Source organism: Epinephelus moara, chromosome 3 (genome assembly GCF_006386435.1).
Source record: "Epinephelus moara isolate mb chromosome 3, YSFRI_EMoa_1.0, whole genome shotgun sequence".
In the NCBI taxonomy this organism is placed as follows: domain Eukaryota; kingdom Metazoa; phylum Chordata; class Actinopteri; order Perciformes; family Serranidae; genus Epinephelus; species Epinephelus moara.
The window spans coordinates 2,611,791-2,627,115 of NC_065508.1; the positions used below are offsets into that span (position 1 = coordinate 2,611,791).

A 15,325-nucleotide genomic window follows, 5' to 3' on the forward strand; every position below is an offset into this window, starting at 1 on the left:
GATGTGAGGACTCTAAAACTTCACCTGAGCCTCCCTCGGCATATGGGTGAGTAGATAATGGCTGAATTTTCATTTTTGAGTGCACTATCCCTTTAATGCTATGACTGATGGGTCTATCTATCTATCTATCTATCTATCTATCTATCCAATAAACAAGTGACAGTGACAGTATGAATATAATAAGTATAATAAGTGGATGTGATGGTGTTCCAGGGTTATTGAAGTTGACTGACAGTGATTATTAGCTCTTCATCAGGGTGACAGTCAGTGGGAACAAGCTGTCCTTGTGTCTGCAGCGCCCACCAGAGGAATGAGGTCTGAAGTCGTCGTGACTTCAGTGATTACACTAGTTAAAACTGCGCAAGTTAAAGACATGTTCATACTTGATGTACAGCTTTGTTGAGTGAATGCAGACACGTGATTGGCTCTGCACATTTCAAAATGTGAATCCCGCGGCCGGCTGTTGTGTCGCGATAGGTTTCCTTTCTTCGTCTGGAGCCGTCGACCACTTCCGGTTACATGACGACGACGGCGTTGATACAAAAAGAGAGAAGGAAAACAGGAAAATACCTTTCTTGGCGAGAACAGTGGAAACTTAACATAAATAGCCAGATATACGTTAACGGGTCGCTTGTGTGGCGGCGTAACTAACGATTGAGCTCAAGTCAGTGAGGTCGGGTAACGCACGAGCAGCGGAAGATCACAAATATTTGGAGTTTATTGTTCTTCGCCTGCTCCCTCCAGCTAAGCTATTTCTGTGTTGCCCTACGCTACCTAGCCGAGCTAGCTAACGTTAGCTAACACTGGATGCCAACACTGTGTATGTGTGTGTGTCTTTTTAGTTCTCAATTAGGAAGCGGCTTGAAAGGAAATAGCGTCGTTAATCCGTTCAGTTTGCAGCTGGACTCTGCTAACCTCTTCTAGCTCGGTGACATTAGTTGGGCGAGAATGGCAACATCGGCTCTTTACGCCTGTACGAAGTGTAACCAGCGGTACCCCTTCGAGGAGCTGTCGCAGGGCCAGCAGCTGTGCAAGGTAAATGAGTGTGTGTGTGTGTGTGTGTGATCGAGGATGCCTGCAAACAAGACACACTAACAATCCCCATCGTACAGAATGATGCTGTTTACGAGTGTTACTGTCGACATGGTGTGATGGTGTTACGACAAGTTAGGCAGGCTCAGATTATGTAACAGCATTTATGTGCGCTAATACAGTGACTAATCTTGTTTAGGTCATTCCCTACCACTGTCCTGTGTATTAAAGAGTAATAACACATTCATGCTGCATCTTTACCCGCTCACCAGTAGCTCAATCGTGCTTTTAAGAATAGCCGTCTGTGTATGCACATGCTAACTTGTTGCTCTTGTAGAGCCTTTCTCTACTTCTCTGACTGCACTGCTTTTCAAAACAGGGAGCAAAGATAAAATGATGGTCTTATCACTTTAAAAACATCCTTCCAGCACCAGAGAGGTTTCCCCTGAATATTCACAGATCTTTCCTTTGCACAGTATACCTAAAGCACCAAGTCAACATATAGATTTCTCTTATTTTAAGTATTAAAGAATACCATCTGAAGTTATCCAGCAGTGGCTCTGGTTAACTTTGCTGACTTTTCCGACACTGCCCAGCTGCAGGATGTTGCCTTGACTGTTCAAACGCAGTTACAATACAAAGTAGTCCTCACTTCTTCTATACACCCAAAAGTCAAGTGTCGGTATTTCCACTGATGATGAAGCCAAGAGGTGTTGCGCAACAAACATCAAGTTCTCATGCCATACACAAGGAGTCATGAGGCGGTCTTGTTTCTGATGTGGCCGTTGTGATTTCTCACGCTCACGAGAATATGTCTTTGTTTTGTTCCCACAGGAGTGTCGCATCGCACATCCGATAGTGAAGTGCACGTACTGCAGATCTGAGTTCCAGCAGGAGAGGTGAGAAATGTGCTCCTCGTGAAGAATTTCACAGTCGATTAAAGTTGTTAATAGTGAACGTCTTTGTCTTAATGCCTTTTGTTTTGGACGTCTTCACAGTAAAACCAATACAATCTGCAAGAAGTGTGCTCAGAATGTCAAACAGTTTGGAACAGTGAGTAACAAGTCTCTCCTGTTTTTCCTGAAGCACCTTGAACTCCAGTTATGTTTATTGAGTTCATGTTGGTGGACTTTTTATCATCCATCATATGTAAATGCACATTCAACATGTTCTTATGTCGTTTGTCTTTGCAGCCCAAGCCCTGCCAGTACTGTAACATCATCGCAGCTTTTATCGGGACAAAGTGCCAGCGCTGTACTAACTCAGAGAAGAAGTATGGACCCCCACAGACCTGTGAGCAGTGCAAACAGCAATGCGCTTTTGACCGTAAGGAGGAGGGCAGGAGAAAGGTATGAACACCACACACGTACAGTCGCATTTGACTGTGAATGTGTAACAGCACACCTTATGAGCTACTGTCTCCTACTTGTGCTACAGGTGGACGGGAAACTGCTGTGCTGGCTCTGTACTCTGTCCTACCGGCGTGTCCTGCAGAAGACCAAGGAGCAGAGGAAGGGCTTCGGCTCCTCCAACTCCTCATCCCTGAACGAGAAAGACCACCACTCCAGACCTCACCATCATCACCATCACCACCACCAACACAGACACAGCAGCTCCCATCACAAGTATAACCTCTCTTGTGTCACTGTTTTAACTGATCATATGGTATATCAACGATTAAAATTGGCGATTTGTTCCTCCTACGCCAATATTAAAGCAATTTTAAATAACTCAATATCAGAACTTAGATGTTATAAAAAATAATCTTTAGAATCTGCGCCCTGCTGTGCATCTAGAGATGTTTCTGGTGAAGCAGCACGTCCGCCTGCTGAGCCTGGTAAATCAGCAGGAGTTGTTTGAATGGAGGAGACATTGCTATTAAATAAATGTAATGTTTAAATATTTAAAATGTTCACACTCTTTTACAAATGTTTATTCACATAACTTGAACTATTTTGCCTGCAGAAAACCAAAAGGTTCCTGTATTTCAGAGCTTCATCAGACGCTGAGCCACACTTGATGATATATTTAATCCAAGTTAAATTCTAACGTTAATTATAATTTAAAAAATGCAAGACAGAGAATGTTGAAAAAACGACTCGATGACATGAGGTCAGTTCACAGCCATCGGTAAACGCAGCTTACAACTTCACACACCTCGCAGCAATAAGGCAGTCCTCCAGAACAGTTCAACAAACATTCTTATACGCCTCCTTAGAGTGGGTGTGGGTGTGTGTGTGCGTGTGAATTGTTTTGGAACATTCTGCTCTTATTATCTTGCCCCATTGAAGGTTGTTTAATCTAAGTACAAATCTGTGTCTGATCCGACCTTAACTGGGCCTTTTTTGCCACAACAAGAATAAATTATTTAATGAAAACAAATACATTTACTACTGCTACCCTAATAAGAATGTTATTATTAAGGTACTAAAAGTATTTTTAAACGGCTCATACATTTAGATAACAAGTGCCATTATTACTTACAACTAGAAATCCAAAACATATTTAAAATGGACAAATGCACATTTAAATCGATCGTAACATTTATACCCCTCCTGCTCCCTCCTCCTAGTGGCAATAACATCGCCCATCAGCAATTTTTTAACACAGAATAGTGAAAGGATTTTCATATTTTTTATGCTACTCTGTGGCAGAGTTCCCTGCAGGTCCAGTTTTTCAAATCCGCACTCAAAAAGCTCAGCACTGGAACTGACCCCGTACTGGTAATTATCTCCAAGTCAAATTTGGACCCGCCCCAACCCCTTGATATAAGTCCCACGATCCGACCCGTAATTAAACATTTCTCATGTTATGATGTCATGCAAAGACACAAAGACAACTGATTTTTCGGTTATCCTCTGTCCATATATTCAGAGTAATGATGTTTTGTCAGACGTCCTCACATTTTGTCAGTCTGTCCTGTGATAGTTGTCAGGTCAGACAGAAGTTTGTGAGCATCCACACGGCCAACTCAGGCACCTATGACTATTTTCTGTCTTACTTGCTGCCCGCCTGCGTTTAGTTCATTTTATACCCCTAGCTATGAATTTATATAAATATATTTTGATTCGTTGCAAAACTTTTTTGCAGGTTACTGAGTTAAATGAAGCAATGTAAACTAGAACACTGGATCTAGCCGACTGACCGCTGTGTTCTCTTTCACAGACTGAGTGGGAGCTTGAGTCCTGAGCAAGAGCAGGGACTGTGGAAGCAGAGGTAAAACTTTCCCTCTCATTTGAACTGCATCATATATTATCATAAAACAATACATTTAATGAGTTTTTAGGCCCACATTGTACATCGCTATTTTGATTTTTATTGCAGCCATAAATCTTCTTCAATCCAGAAGGAGACTCCAAAGAAAAAACCAAAACTGGAGATGAAGCCATCCAACGGGGACAGGTATGATAAGTGTTGAACTCGTTTAGAAAAGCATTAGGGCTTTACTTAAATCTTTGGTGATATTAAAATGGTCGCTACTTTTGAAATAATTTTGGCTATTCCTTTTCTGCAACATGTTAGTTCATGGTATACTTTTGGTGTGTATTCTCCAAAAAAGTTTGATCTGAAAATTTAGTGTAAAGTAGTGTTAAGTGTAGAAGTGAGTGGCAGTGTACGGACTCTGCTCTCTGCCTGTATCTTCTTATTTCCTTCATATTATGCTGTGTCTGTGACGTTCCTGGCTGTAGTGAGCAGGTATGGTCTGGACTTTATAAAAAGTTAGAAAGCAGGTGCCAGACAGTAAGCAACATGCACCCAAGAGGAAGCAAAAAAAATAGAGGTTATATCGCAGGGAAAAAACGCAAATATAGCGAGGTGAAATGCAGAGGGGACAAAGCTCGTCCCTAAATGAGAGTGAATCTGGGGTTGACTTTCACTCCTGCTGACAATTCCTGTGTAGTATACCTTTAACTACTCATGTCTTTACTAGCCTCATGCTCTGTCCTTTCTCCCAGCAGTAGTTCCATCACCCAGTCGATGGATTCTGGAGGAACAGACAACTTCATTCTCATCAGCCAGCTGAAAGAGGAAGTGATGTCACTGAAGAGACTCCTGCAGCAAAGGGATCAAACCATTCTCGAGAAGGACCGAAAGGTGGGCTATCAGGCTGATTGACCTCTGGCACTAATGTGTCAAAGTGGCATCACTGTTGGTCGCTTGTGTTGGTTAGATGTACTGATTATGATTTCCCCTGCAGCTCACAGAGCTCAAAGCAGACTTCCAGTACCAGGAATCCAACATGAGAGTGAAGATGAATCAAATGGAGAAATCGCACAAAGAGTCTATGGAGCAACAACAGGTAGGAAACTACAAATGCACACGTAACAAACCACAAATTGTTATCTTCAACACCACTCACGGTCTCTAGTTAAAATTTGCTGTGGAATAGTTTGTGATTAGGTTCTTGTTTTTATTTCTTTATGTTGTCCTGTTTCTACCACAGTAAAACATTCTCCAGCTAACTAGTGGTGTTGCAAAAGGTGTCAGCAGCTAAAAGAACTTTAACATTGTATTCACTGTATCAGTTTGTAAAGGCACGTTGCTGTGTTCATTAATATATTAATCCTGTAAATATACTTGTTTATATACTTATTCTCTGTATCTTAAGAGCTCATATGGGTTTGAAGAGATTTACAGAGTCCAGATGTTCTGATGTGCAGGTTCCAAGGAGGTGTGGTCACATAATCATCTTTTAAAGCATGTGTTTAATTTTAGTTCAGCCCATCACTGACATTCACTCACATCAGGTCAAATACCAGCTCCTTTTATCTCCGCCTAAAAGCAGTAGAAATAACCTCAGTCAAAACAAGTCCTATCTAAATATCCATTCCTATGAGGATTGTTTCACGTATTTGTACTTAAAACCATATTGTCTTCTTATTGTGTGAATATTCAAACATCACTAATGGAATTTAAAAAACTCTCATGCACTAGAGAGGACAATGCAAAGGAGTACACACCCCATTCTCTGTAATTTTGCCAACTCATCTATTATCAGTCATATTTTTAGAAACAATTAACATCACAATTTTCATTTGTTCAGCACACGTTGTTCTGCACACCGGTTCCATCTGAATACTGCATACAATAGCATTTAGGTTTGTAGGGATACATGAAGTTACATAGGGGGCATGTTGGAGAAACACTGCATGATGATCCGCAGCTGTAACTGTTGTATGTGATTTATTCAGAAATGACCACGCGAGTAGCTACAACTATTGTGAAAATATTGCTTAACATGTCAGTCAGTATCTGGACCCATATCATGCTTGTGTGCCCTATGATGTGCCTGGGATGATTCACATGTTGCATAAGTTTGCGGTCTGTTGTTCTGGATTCAACGTGTCAGTTAAGCCATTTCCTGTCAAACACTGGTGTTATTTTTTTCTCGATATGGTTTCTGTTTTTTTTTTTGAGTGTGACTCTGATTGACTTGTTCCCAAAGGTGTTTTTATCAGTACAGTCTAAACCTTTGAAGAAAGCCCATGTTGGGCAAAACCTGGATGAATAATGAGTGCGTAGGTGACAAAGTAAATGCTTAAAACCACAGTGTCCTAAAGCCAGCTAGTGTGTTTGCTGCCATTCAAATCACAACCAAGATTTCAGGTATATTGCAATGTAAATGTGCATTTTGATTTCATAAATGCCCCCACTAAGGTGTTAAAAAGTTCAGAACTACGCATCTAATTCCTAACATCGTTTATCATTTGTTTCCACAGAGCAAGAACAGGGAGCTGATGAAACAAGTGGCTGCCCTCTCTAAAGGAAAAAAGTTTGACCGGACAGGAAGTTCACTGCTGTTGCCCTAACAATAGGCCGGCAAACGGGTAACAACAAAGAGCGGCTTCATTGTTGTAACACTGTGAAAGTCTCTCTCCTGTGTTTCCTCATTGCCATCAACATCGATTACTTCTTGATTGGTAAAGACAGAGACCATGTTGTACATGGCAATCAATTGTTGAATCAAAGAAACCTTTCTCTAAATGTCAGCATATTTTAGATATTTTATGGCGACTTTTTCCACTGGTTCATAGGATGCGACTTTGAACGGGGTAGAGGACGGAGCCCTCGTTTTTAACACTGCCGGGCCAAAACAGAAAGCATGGTGTGCATATGTGGATAGCATTCTGTCAACTCAGTGTATCCACTTAATTTTATGGATGTCATGCAATTTATTTATTCAACTGTATTTCTTGGCTTTTTTATTTCTTCACAACATACTCAGAGAATATTCCACATTTTGGGATTTTCTTCAATAGCAATTAGTTATATTTTTCTAAATTGATGCGATTGTGGAAGACAAGTTCTCCTTAGCGGAGAGACCCTGCGCAACTTTACAATGTATGCAAACATGGGAAGGGTGACCACTGAGCTGCTGCTCAACAGTAGAGAACCCTCTCAATAACAATTCATAAACAACCAATGAAGACTTTGAAAGACTGTCTTACAGAGAGACACCTCTTGGCTGCCCTCTTTCTCACTGTGTGACAGCTGTAGTGATTTGCTGTTTCTCTTTAGTGGAACGATTGTAATACTGCATGATTTTACTGCCAGACACCGGTTGGCATTGTGGTCAGACTTCTTTTTTCCCTCCCTTTTAATTAGTTTTTTAAGAATCACTTGTAAATGTATTACTGGGGTCAGCCATTGTATTTAAACTATTGCTTGTATCTGTTTTAGTGAGTACAGTATGTGTATGGTAAGGCCAGTTGAAATTAACATGTCTGTAGAAGATGCTTTTTAAAGGAACACACCTATCACCTTGCATTATTGGGCTGATTTCATACTGTGGCGTCCAGGATCACTTTTGTACTTTTTTCCAAACCAAGTGTTTTAAAACTATTAAAACTGGCTAAACTGTTACTGTGTGTTTGTTTTTATTGACCATATATGTGTGTTTAAGTTTGAGATGTTTGGGACATGTCTTCTGATGACTGTTGGGTGTATAAGTGATGGATGGGAGGAGGAGTACAGAGCACTGGTGGACTGTTTATGGAGTAGGGTGGATGAAATCATCTACTTCTGAACATGGCAAAGAACAAGGAGATGGTGAGTGACTTCAAAAGGAAGAGGACGGCATCACAACCACTGTGTATTCTGCGAGAGGGTGTTGACGTGGTGGAGGACTGCACGTACCTGGGCACACAGACAGCAGACTGCATTGGAAGACCAATAATGAGGCTGTATATATGAAGGAGATAAGCAGACTCTTTCCTGAGGAAGCTAACACCCTTTAATGCACACAGCAAGGTGCTGGAAACCTTCTGTTGTAGCCAGCACACTGTACTGCACTGTAGTCAGCTGGGGGAGCAGACTTAATAAACTAATTCAGACGACTGGCTCTGTGATTGGCTGCAAACCAGATACATGTGAAGCTGTGGTGAAGAGGTGGACACTGAACAAACTTAACTATGATGGATAATCCTGACCAGCCTCCGTGACACCTACTGGACAGACAGCGGAGCTCTTTTTCTGACAGACTGGTTCCGCTTCACTGTCACAAGAGCCGATAGAGGAAATCTTTCCTGCCCAAAGCAATAACAACTCTGCACTTCTATCTAACAGCAGCTGTCATCTTTATAGGTTTCTGTCCCGACTGAACTTCACTCTGTTTGCTCTTTAATAAATTTTGCACATGGTGAATTGGCACATTTCATTCTCCCACTCTACCTCACTGCATTCCTAAAGTAAAACGTCAACAAATTTACACATTGTGTAATGTATGGATCACCAGTATTTTATCTTATGCATACATTTTATGTTTTAATATTTGTATTTTAGTAGTGTATTATGGTATATTCTTATATATATATATATATATATATATATATATATATATGTATATGTATGTACTATTTATAGACATCTCATACTTATTGAGTACCTTAAAACTTCAATGAAACGCCTACTCCCTCTTACTACCCCATGTGGCTACACATTTTGACATAAACACCTGTCTCATTAGACGCCTGCTCTGGTTGCCAGTTGGTTCTTTTTTCTTTTTTTTTTGTAGAAGTTCTTCAGATGTACAAACCAGGTTGTTGGCTACCTCAAATTTTGTGTCCATTCCTTGATTACCCTGTAATTTAATGTAATAAATTTATTCATACTTCTTTGGTCCAGTAGGGTCCTCAGATCAAAAGGGTTTTTCATAAAAATTAATCCAAGTTCCTAGTATTGTTTTAACAGGATAAAGTGGTGTTGTGTCTGTGCTGGGTGTTGTACCTAGATCTAATTATTTACAATTTCTTTATTATCTGAACCCTAATTTTTAAACAAGAAATGTGCAAGCAGGTTGGAACGGGTGGAGAAAAGTGTCAGGTGTGATGTGTGATAGAAGAGTAGTAGAAAGGACAGGAGGCAGAGCTGGAGGTAGCAGAGATGAAGATGTTGAGCTTCTTTTTGTGACGAGGATGGATAGGATCAGGAATGAGTACATCAGAGGGACAGCTCATGTTAGATGTTTTGGAGATAAAGTCAGAGAAGCATTGAGATGGTTTGGACATGCTCAGAGGAGGGATAGTGAATATATCGGTAAAAGGATGCTGAGGTGGGAACTGCCAGGCAAGAGGCTGTGAGGAAGACCAAAGAGGAGATATATGGATGTAGTGAAAGAGGACATGAAGTCAGCTGGTGTGAGAGAAGAGGATGTGGAGGATAGGTTTAGATGGAGGCAGATGATTCGCTGTGGCGACCCCTAAAGGGAACAGCCGAAAGAAGAAGAAGAAAATAAAGATTCATACTGGTTTAAATAAACAATTTGATTGTATTTCTGATCTTTGCTGAGCAACACTTTTGTGTGAAAGAATTAAAGACCTCTCCCAAATACAGGCCTGTTGATCTCAGTGATTTAAGCAAATAATAGCCCCTGCTATTAAATAAAGTTTTACAGTATGCTGAGGTTAATTTTTTTCTATTGACATTATATTTCTCTCTTCCAGTGTGATATGTGTATTACTGTGTTTTACTGTCCCTGTGCAATACTGACATAACCTGCTGTTGGTAATGTAAGAATCTCTCAATTTGGGATCAGTGAAGTATACCATCCACCCACCCACCCATCCATCCATCCATCCATCCACAGTCTGGCTGGACATCGGAGCCCTTCAGTCTCCTCTATGGGAGATGGAAGGATGAGAGAAATGTGTCCCTGGTGTTGGCATTCAGTTTTATGCATCTGGTTACATTGACATGCTGAGCTCAACACCACCTCTGCTGCAAATACTGTGTGTCGTCTGGCTGCTGACATGATGCATCAAGTGAGAACTGCTCATAAAATTCCTGCTGACATCTTGTTTCTAAAGTGTTGAGATGTTTGATAGAGTTCAGACACATCTTGATGACTGCTCACTGTACTCCAAATGATCTGAAAGTGTCAACTTGAAATATCAACTCCCCAATGTGTTGAAACCGCACAGAAGGTCAAGTGAAGTACTTTTGTATCCTGGGACTTTTTAAATATTCAATCAGTCGAGCACGAAATTAAGCAAAATTAGAGATGTTACCGGTGTTTATTCAAATACATAAAATACTTTATAAATTTAACTTAGCATAGAGAGTGACTCCACTAGTGTAGCTTGACCACTGCAATCCCAGGCCTTATTGATCATGTCATGACCTCTCTAAAAGTCCCTGCCTATAGTTTTTCCTGCTTGTTTTTACTGCAATATTGTGTCCAGGACGCAGACAACTGCTTCAAGTGGCCTATTTAACATTTATTTTGAGGGGTACTTGTTTGGCAACATCTAGAGAGACAATCAAAAAGTGGCAAAGACGAAAAATGGGAAACAACCATACCACATGTATATCCATCACATTCAGTGCAGTACAGTGTAGGTTTATCTTGCAAATACAGCGGCTTTCTGTGATACCTATTTACACTCTGCAAAATAATATTTTCCGGATACTGAAGTATGCTGCATCTTCTTATTTCTCTAAAATAAACGTTTGTATGCCTCTAAATGGCAAACACGACAGTTTACCACGTTACAAGGCGTACTTGAATGCCTCACTTTCTCCATCCGGGTCACTCGGAGTTTCCGCTGGCTAGTGGCTAACTAGCTTAGCTTACACAGTACACTCCAGTTCCCGGTTCGCAAATAAATACAGACGTTTCTACCGAATATAGCTATGTAAAGGCTGAATTAAATACTTTTTTTGTGTTTTTTCTTTTGTCCCCACAATGATTATTACGGTATATGTAGAACATACGTTTAAATAGTTTTGAGTTAACGCACTATAAGTTATTTTGTCTGACGAACATTAACGTTAGCTAACTCGGCTAACATTATTTTGCCTGGCTCTGCAGCTCGGAGCAGATTAGCTCCAATATTTAGCAGATACAACAAGCTGGCTGACCCCAACACAAACGAAATCTGAAGTTCAGCTACGAAAGGTAAGTGCGTCATTTCTAATATTTTGTTATACTCATATGGCCTGCGAGATATAAAGTTGACAAAAGCAACTAATGTTAGCTTAACGTAAACCTACTCCATTGCAGTACAGACAGCACAAGATTGTCCTGTATCACAGCTTAAGCAGGTTATTGCCCCTTGTTTATGGTATTGTGAATAGCATCCTCTCATTAACGTCAAAACACGTGTGTTTGTGTCCGTAAAGAAAAGGTAAACATGTATGTATTGATGCTGTAAACTAAGTTTGCTAAACCCTGATTTAGCAAGGTCAGTTGATACACAGGCAGCTGGAAATAACTCTGACTTGAAGTCTTGATGGAGTTTGGTATGAATGCATCAGTCAGGATCATTGAAGGACTACAGTGCTGTTTCTCACTAATGCTGCAAGTCGTTGTAAATGTGTGTTCAGTATGTCGGACTCAGACAGTGACGAGGACCAAGACCGTCCTTTCTCTATCACTGGCTTCCTCTTTGGAAACATCAATGAAGATGGACAGCTGGAGGATGACAGTGTTCTGGACAATGTGGGTGTTTTTCATTATTAATATTATTATCATTATGCATAGCTTTTAAACTAAGACAATACAACTCATGGTGGAAATTATATGTAGTATAGTGTTTTGTTATTTTGTATTTGTCACTGCTTGTTGCAACTTCCTGTTCTGATTCTGTGGTTTCTTCTCATCCAGGAGTCCAAAAAGCATTTGGCTGGTTTGGGAAATCTAGGTCTTGGCTCACTCATTACAGAGATCACTGCCAATGATGAGGATGATCAAGAGGACAGCAGGGACTCTGGAAGTGTGGACGCAGAAGGTTAGTGTTTAGTATGCTTTAATTGTTATGCTGTATACTGTGTTGTGGATGTTTGTTGTCATTCTGGTAGTTTGTCATTATGTTTCTGATGCAGTATTTTGCACTTGGCACCACTTAATTTTTGCACTCCAAACATTGTTCATAGCTGTCTAGACTCAATAGTATCCCTGGCACTATGCAAACATTATACACTATGCATAGCCTACTGGAATTTGTAAGTGTCATCATCAAGCACATTTATCCTATGCGAACATTTCTCTGCACCTGTGTGAGGATGTATTGTGTTGCTGTTGTATAAGCTACTGGATGCCTTAATTTCCTTAGGGAAATGCATAAATTAATAAAGTATCTATCTATCTATCTATCTATCTATCTAGTTTAACTACTAAAAAGAACTGTACTGCATTAATTTCCCCAGACATGTAATTTTCAATATTTCACATTGTCCAGGTTGGGTGAAAAGCACAGAAGATGCAGTTGATTATTCGGACATCAGTGAGGTTGCTGAGGATGAGACAAAGAAGTACCGTCAGGCCATGGGGTCTTTGCAGCCCAGCAGGAAAACAGGTGATCCACTAACAGCTGTTCAGAGTCATATTTGTGTCTGATTGTTGTTAGACTTCATTACAAATTACACCCAACTTTACTACATCTAACACACCTAGCTTTTTTCTTTTTGTCGATACTTTATTTTCTTAAGATGCATTAACCTGATCTCATCTTTATAAATAAAAATATTTTTCCATACCTTTTTTAAAAAACACAAGAAGTTATTTATTTTATAAATATTACAACATTTTTCGCAGCCAAAGTAAAACCTTGTCACTGTTTTTGATTTTTCCATCATATGGTTTTTTTAACACCATTTTCATACGTCTCTACCAAGGATTTCAAAATTTTGTTGGACTGTTCACTTTTATATTAATTTTAATGTAAACATTTATCAACATTTTCAAATTTCTTAATCTTAGATGATGAGGATGACTATGATGCTGACTGCGAGGATATTGATTCTAAACTTATGCCTCCTCCGCCACCACCGAGTCTACCCACCGCTGCTAAGAAAGAGGAACCCTCCTCTCAGAGCACAAATGGTAAGCTTATGTTAATTAGTATGGATGCTATATTCAGTTTTAGTCTCTGAAGAACACATACTACGCTTGAGCATATAGTAAATGCAATAGCAATTCAGGTTAGGTCTAAGTATTTTAGGTCACACATATCTGATAATGAAGTTTGATTGTGTCTGCTGCTGCTGTGATCTGTCACTGTCTCTCCTCACAGCTGGGGAAGAGGGTGATGGCATCATCCTGCCCTCCATCATTGCGCCATCATCTACGGCTGATAAGGTTGACTTCAGCAGCTCCTCAGACTCAGAGTCAGAAACTGACCGTCCTTGCCAGGGCTTGGGGTCTGGAGGCCCCCCAGATAGGCTCACCCTCCCTCTTGCTGGTATCATGCAGAAAGATGCTGCCAAAGCCCTGCCAGGTGTCACAGAGCTTTTCCCCGAGTTCAGGCCTGGAAGGGTAAAGCATCTTGGCAGGCACTGTCCTGAGCTGAGATTTGTCATTACACTTGCTAAAGGTTTATTTTATCATACCAAGTAGTGCACTGACACCTGCTGTCTCTCTGATGTACTACCAGGTGCTCAGGTTCTTACGGCTGTTTGGTCCGGGAAAGAACATGCCATCAGTTTGGAGGAGTGCCCGCAGAAAGAAGAAGCGGAAGCATAGAGACCCTCAGCCTGGGACTCCTCCTCCGGAAGGAGAGCCCACAGAGCAGAGCCTGGAGAAGAAATCTGGATGGCTTTACGAGTACGCGGCCCCTCCACCCCCAGAGCAGTGTTTGTCTGATGATGAGGTAAGTATTCCAGTGTTACAGGCTACTGTAGGCTCTAATGTCAGTGGGTAGTAATAAGTCATTGTATCCAGCTCTTTACACACTTTTCTGTGCCGCCCAGATAACCATGATGGCTCCAGTAGAATCTAAGTTCTCACAAACTTGTGGCGATGGGGACAAGGAGGCAGAGTCTCGACCGAAAGTAGCAGAATGGAGATATGGTCCAGCACAGCTCTGGTACGACATGCTAGGAGTCTCTGAGGATGGAAGCAACTTCACCTATGGCTTCAAGCTAAAAGACGAGCACACCAGTGAACCTCAGCCGCAGGACATGCCTAAAGAAATAACAGAGACTGCACATGAGGTATGCAGACACGGACATTTGTAGCTGTAACACAAGAATTATACAGATTGTTTGACTGATATGTGTATCATAATATTTTTAGTTTGAGAGGCTGGACGGCGACGACAATGATGATAATGAGGATGAAGATAAGGACAGATCCGCCCTCGAGAATGAAGTCTTCCTGATGGTCACTCAACTGAAATGGGAGGATGATATTATCTGGAATGGAGAGGACGTAAAACACAAGGGCACAAAGACTCAGCGAGCCAGTTTGGCAGGATGGCTGCCATCTAGCATGACCCGCAATGCAAATGCTTATAACGCACAGCAGGGTGAGACACCAGGAAAAAATACATGAGTAACTTTTGCAGTATATGCATATATGTTTTTGATCCAAATGGCATTCTGTCTTACAAAACCTGAAAGACACTGTAGTGATTAAGCACTGTGATAAATATTTAATGTTTGTAAAATAAATATAATAATCTATGTAATCTTACAGGTCTGACGAGAAGCAATTCCCAGTTGGTGCCACCTACACCTCCACCTATGCCCAAAGCTTCTTCAATCTCTGGCTCTAAGCGGGAAAAAAACAGCCACGATAATCAAGGTGAGTTTATTTTTGGGTCACAATACACATGATAGATCCCCCTAACCCTTTTATCTCCAGATAGCCTCTGATTCTCTTTATTAGGGTCCGGGCAGCTAAGCTGCCAGGACACTATTGTAATCCTAGGTATTCTTCTTCTTTCTTCTTTCTTCTTTCTTCTTCCGAGGAAATCATACTTCCCATTGGTGAAAACTCACCAAACTTTGCACAAAGGTCCAGTCTCATGCCAGATATCCTCAGCTGTAAACTCAAGCCAATAGTCCTGATGGT

General features: G+C 40.9%; 2 protein-coding genes across 5 annotated transcripts in view; both read left to right on the plus strand.

The window, feature by feature from the left end:
• The first annotated feature begins 498 nt into the window (after positions 1-498).
• fam76b (family with sequence similarity 76 member B) lies at positions 499-7,896 on the plus strand. 2 transcript variants are annotated; one of them, XM_050040762.1, is made up of 10 exons: positions 499-1,035; positions 1,867-1,931; positions 2,031-2,085; positions 2,226-2,381; positions 2,470-2,657; positions 4,198-4,248; positions 4,357-4,434; positions 4,989-5,127; positions 5,231-5,332; positions 6,753-7,896. In XM_050040762.1, the coding sequence occupies exons 1-10, from the start codon at positions 949-951 to the stop codon at positions 6,840-6,842; spliced, it is 1,011 nt and encodes a 336-aa protein (XP_049896719.1). In that variant the 5' UTR covers positions 499-948; the 3' UTR covers positions 6,843-7,896. The 2 variants fall into 2 exon arrangements, with proteins under 2 accessions (XP_049896719.1, XP_049896720.1); XM_050040763.1 differs by having other exon boundaries at positions 500-1,035; positions 4,992-5,127.
• Positions 7,897-11,087: 3,191 nt separating this feature from the next.
• The window catches only part of taf1 (TAF1 RNA polymerase II, TATA box binding protein (TBP)-associated factor), a 19,190-nt gene continuing 14,952 nt past the window's right edge, over positions 11,088-15,325 (plus strand). For all 3 annotated transcript variants that reach the window (XM_050040439.1, XM_050040441.1, XM_050040440.1), the window contains exons 1-10: positions 11,088-11,428; positions 11,857-11,971; positions 12,137-12,260; positions 12,711-12,827; positions 13,232-13,354; positions 13,545-13,786; positions 13,905-14,120; positions 14,221-14,463; positions 14,546-14,777; positions 14,948-15,055. In XM_050040439.1, the coding sequence (XP_049896396.1) occupies positions 11,858-11,971; positions 12,137-12,260; positions 12,711-12,827; positions 13,232-13,354; positions 13,545-13,786; positions 13,905-14,120; positions 14,221-14,463; positions 14,546-14,777; positions 14,948-15,055 (1,519 nt within the window). In that variant the 5' untranslated portion in view covers positions 11,088-11,428; position 11,857. The remainder of the gene's footprint in view (positions 11,429-11,856; positions 11,972-12,136; positions 12,261-12,710; positions 12,828-13,231; positions 13,355-13,544; positions 13,787-13,904; positions 14,121-14,220; positions 14,464-14,545; positions 14,778-14,947; positions 15,056-15,325) is intronic.

Coding starts and splice junctions, on each gene's coding strand:
- fam76b (XM_050040762.1), top strand. CDS start 949: ATGGCAACATCGGCTCTTTACGCCTGTACGAAGTGTAACCAGCGGTAC. Junction 2,382..2,469: donor AGGAGGAGGGCAGGAGAAAG/GTATGAACACCA, acceptor CTTGTGCTACAG/GTGGACGGGAAACTGCTGTG. Junction 2,658..4,197: donor CACAGCAGCTCCCATCACAA/GTATAACCTCTC, acceptor TCTCTTTCACAG/ACTGAGTGGGAGCTTGAGTC.